Source organism: Pteropus vampyrus, unplaced genomic scaffold (assembly GCF_000151845.1).
Source record: "Pteropus vampyrus isolate Shadow unplaced genomic scaffold, Pvam_2.0 Scaffold447, whole genome shotgun sequence".
Taxonomy (NCBI): domain Eukaryota; kingdom Metazoa; phylum Chordata; class Mammalia; order Chiroptera; family Pteropodidae; genus Pteropus; species Pteropus vampyrus.
The window spans coordinates 23,067-26,377 of NW_011889228.1; the positions used below are offsets into that span (position 1 = coordinate 23,067).

The following is a 3,311-nucleotide window of genomic DNA, read 5'->3' on the forward strand; positions in this document are numbered from 1 at the left end:
CCCGCTTCCCGTGTCCTTCCAGAGTCCATCGTAGACGGGCTCCGCGGGCGTCCCTGCCCCACGCTTTGCCCAGGGGGTTGGTGCTGAACAGCGTGAGGATGGAAGGCAGAAACACCTAGAAAGCGAAATGGTGTTTGACCGGCATCCTTGCGGTGTGGGACCAGGGAAAAGCTGTCCGTTTTTTCCTTTCTTATGAGTTAAAAAATTGATGGCATTTAAAAATTATTAGATGACATCTAGAAACGGACAGGACTGACCTCATGCTGTCCTGCGGGCCACCAAATGTACGCGACTCTACACTGCCCTCCGTTTTCATACTGTCCATCGACTGCCTTTTGATTGGACTTACCCCACTTTGGATGCTATTAAACTGACTGGATAAACTTTATTAAATTTCACAGAAGCTCAATAAGCATATTTTCGGGGGGTCACCGAAAAGAGAGGACAGGACGCTTCCTGGGGTACTTAGTGCTAACAGCTTCAGCATGTTGCAGTTTGGGGATGGAGAAGGAAATTCTTCTACACTATTTTTAATAATTTTTTGAAGAATCGGGTCAGTGAACATTCCGATATTGTAAGAATAAAAGCAGATATACTTGCACTAAAAAAAAAACGAGAGCCCACACCCATTTAATGCTTTTCTGCAAAACATTCAAAGTTTTTTGAAATTTGAAATGAATACATGTGTGTTTTTAGTGCCCTCCCTCATGTTGAAAATATAGTTTTCATGCTTTATTGCGTAACCGGCAGCAGTAACCATCATAGCGACGTAGAGAATTGGGCACGACAGAAACAGCACTATAGAAAATAGCGTGAATGAAGCACCGGAGGTGTTTGCGTTGTCGAGAAAGGCAGAGTCCACTTCTGCATTCCACGGGACCGCAAGGGAGGATGCAGATAGACCTCTGATGATAAATGTATGAGAAGCATCCTTCCGGTACAGTCAGAAGGTACCGATCCATCTTTTACTACCTCGAGTGCTCTCAGCCGTTTTAAGCATGTGTGTCGTGTTACGAAGACGGAGAAAAGCGAGTTATTCCTTCTCGCTCTCTCCCTTGCTCCGTCCCATGTTTCGCTCATCGAAATGGAAGGGGGATGGACACTTTTGGTGTATAAGAGAAATAATTTATCACTGTTAGTATGACAGTCTTAGATTTTTATGGCAGCCTTTTTCGCTTAGGGAAAGAATACATTGGTAAAAAAAAAAAAATCTTTAAACGTGCTTTGAAGGGAACTTTTAAAAAATTTTGTTTCCCACATTTTCAAACTCTCGATTTCTCTAATTCACATAATAAATTTTAAACCTTTCTGAAATCGTAAAATGTGCTTCAGCCCCCTGCCCCAGCAGGCACGGCGGTGTCTTCCCATCCCTGAGCCCCTTACGCAGCGTGCGCTGATCGGGTGTTCCTGCCATTTGTAAGGTGTGCACGCTCATCCACACGGAGCATTAGTTCATCCTGAGGAAGAATGGCGGATTCCTGATGGGTTAGAGACAGCGTGGGCGTCCAGAGCCGTCTCAGATGCAGAGCCGCCTGGGGCACCTGCCTGCCTTCCCTTTGGAGTCAGGGAAGGTTGCGCTGAAATTATGGGCTCCGAAGGGGGCTTCGAGGAAGGAGTACCTACCCTAACATGCCCCTTTTTAAAAACAAAGTTTCTAGGGCACGTGGCTCTCTGTCTTTTTAAAACTATACGCCACTAATGGGTGTGGCAGTGTGCATCGCTTCCCTTTCTTCTGAGGCCATTGTGGAATTTCCTGAGAAGGGAACTGAATATGTTTCTCCTAGGTTTTCTTCCTGGCGGCAGACTCTCAGAGGGCCTTGCCCACCAACACACGTAACATGGATTCCCTCAGCGAAAAGCCAGAACGTTCCCAATTCAGTTAGACTTTATTCCACTACCTTTATTGACTCTGTCTCACTGTCTTTTCCTTTAAAATTGTCTTCTTAAAATTTTAACCCCATGGGCACCTAGCATTTTTAAAGGGCCACACAATGGCCAGTACGAAGCTCCCTACACTGTTTTGAAGGCTTCCTCACAGGTGGTATTGTCTGGACCCTCATCTGAGAAGTGTGCCGCCCCTGACTGAGGTCTCCCAAGGAGGCCAGGGTGCCCAAAGCCACACTGATGTGCCGGGCCTGGGGCTGAGGGCAGCCCCACTCCAGCATCTGTGAGCCATGCTGCCCAGGGGGGTTGTGACTCCTGTGAGCTCTGGTGTCTCATCGATAAGTGGGGGATGAGCCACGATACCCTGTCTTGCAAGGGTGTTTCAAGGACCGGAGGAAATAAAATTTAATGAAGGTATTATGAGAACCACTCCAGAAAGTTATTTAAATATGCATACCAAAAATTTAAGCAGAATGTAATAAAATATCAGCCGAGAGAAGACTTGTTTTTTAAAGCGTATCCTATCTAGTTTCACTAAAGTCAAGACTTTTAGAATTGACAAGCCAGCGAGTTACCGTAACACGTCTGAGCTGTGTGAGTTTGTAAACAAGGTGAGCGTGGAGAGACCACGAATGCTCTGTGTAGAGCAAACGGTTCCGCTGACGGTTCCGAACCTTGCGGGCTACTTCTCCGGTCTTGTCGATGTCGGCTGCATCTGACTCTGCTTACATTTCACATCTTAAGTGTAGAGAATTTCGAAGTGAAGGTGATGCAGACGCTTCTGAGGCCCTCTTGCACGGCGTTCACGTCACTCGACATGCCCTCTCACACTTCTGGGGCCAGACGAGTCATTTAGGTGGGAGGAGCATGCGAGTCGCTTCACCCTTCTCCCTGCCGAGTGCCACAATCCCGCCTCTGGAGGACATCCTCCTAATGACACGTCGGCAGGGGACAGGTGAAGGGACCCGAGGAGGCCTGCCCCACCCCGCACGGCCCGCCTGGCCAGAGTTCCTTTAGACAGCCCGGGAAGTGGCAGTCTTTTCTGCCATTCCACCGGTCACGACAGCAACTTAGTGCCTTTCCGGGGAAAGCCTTTTACACTCGTCCCCCACGGTTCAGGTCCCAGAGGCGTGACGGTGGACACGAAGGTGCCACATTGGGGAGGTTAAAGTCCCTGGAGACGCAGAAGCAGAGTCTACAGAGAGAGGGAAGCTTTTGGTGGGAAGAGGGTCCTCCTCACTCTTTGCTGCCCGTCGCAGTGTCCCGTCTGAAGGAATGCCCTCGGGTCACGCGCCCCGCCGCCGCTCGGGGCCAGACTGGCCTGGCTGAGCAGCGGCGTGACACTCTGCTCTCCCCGCAGGCCCGGCCCGTGGACTACCCCGAGGCCTACCTGTCCCACCAGGTCCCCGTGTCATTCCACAAACACT

General features: G+C 49.6%; 1 protein-coding gene across 1 annotated transcript in view; it reads left to right on the forward strand.

Annotated features, from left to right (window-relative positions):
- LOC105306582 (beta-1,3-glucosyltransferase-like) overlaps window positions 1-3,311 on the forward strand; it is an 83,553-nt gene that overhangs the window by 17,698 nt on the left and 62,544 nt on the right. Inside the window, exon 8 of the mRNA XM_011381655.2 lies at window positions 3,245-3,307. Coding sequence (XP_011379957.2) covers window positions 3,245-3,307 — 63 coding nt within the window. The remainder of the gene's footprint in view (window positions 1-3,244; window positions 3,308-3,311) is intronic.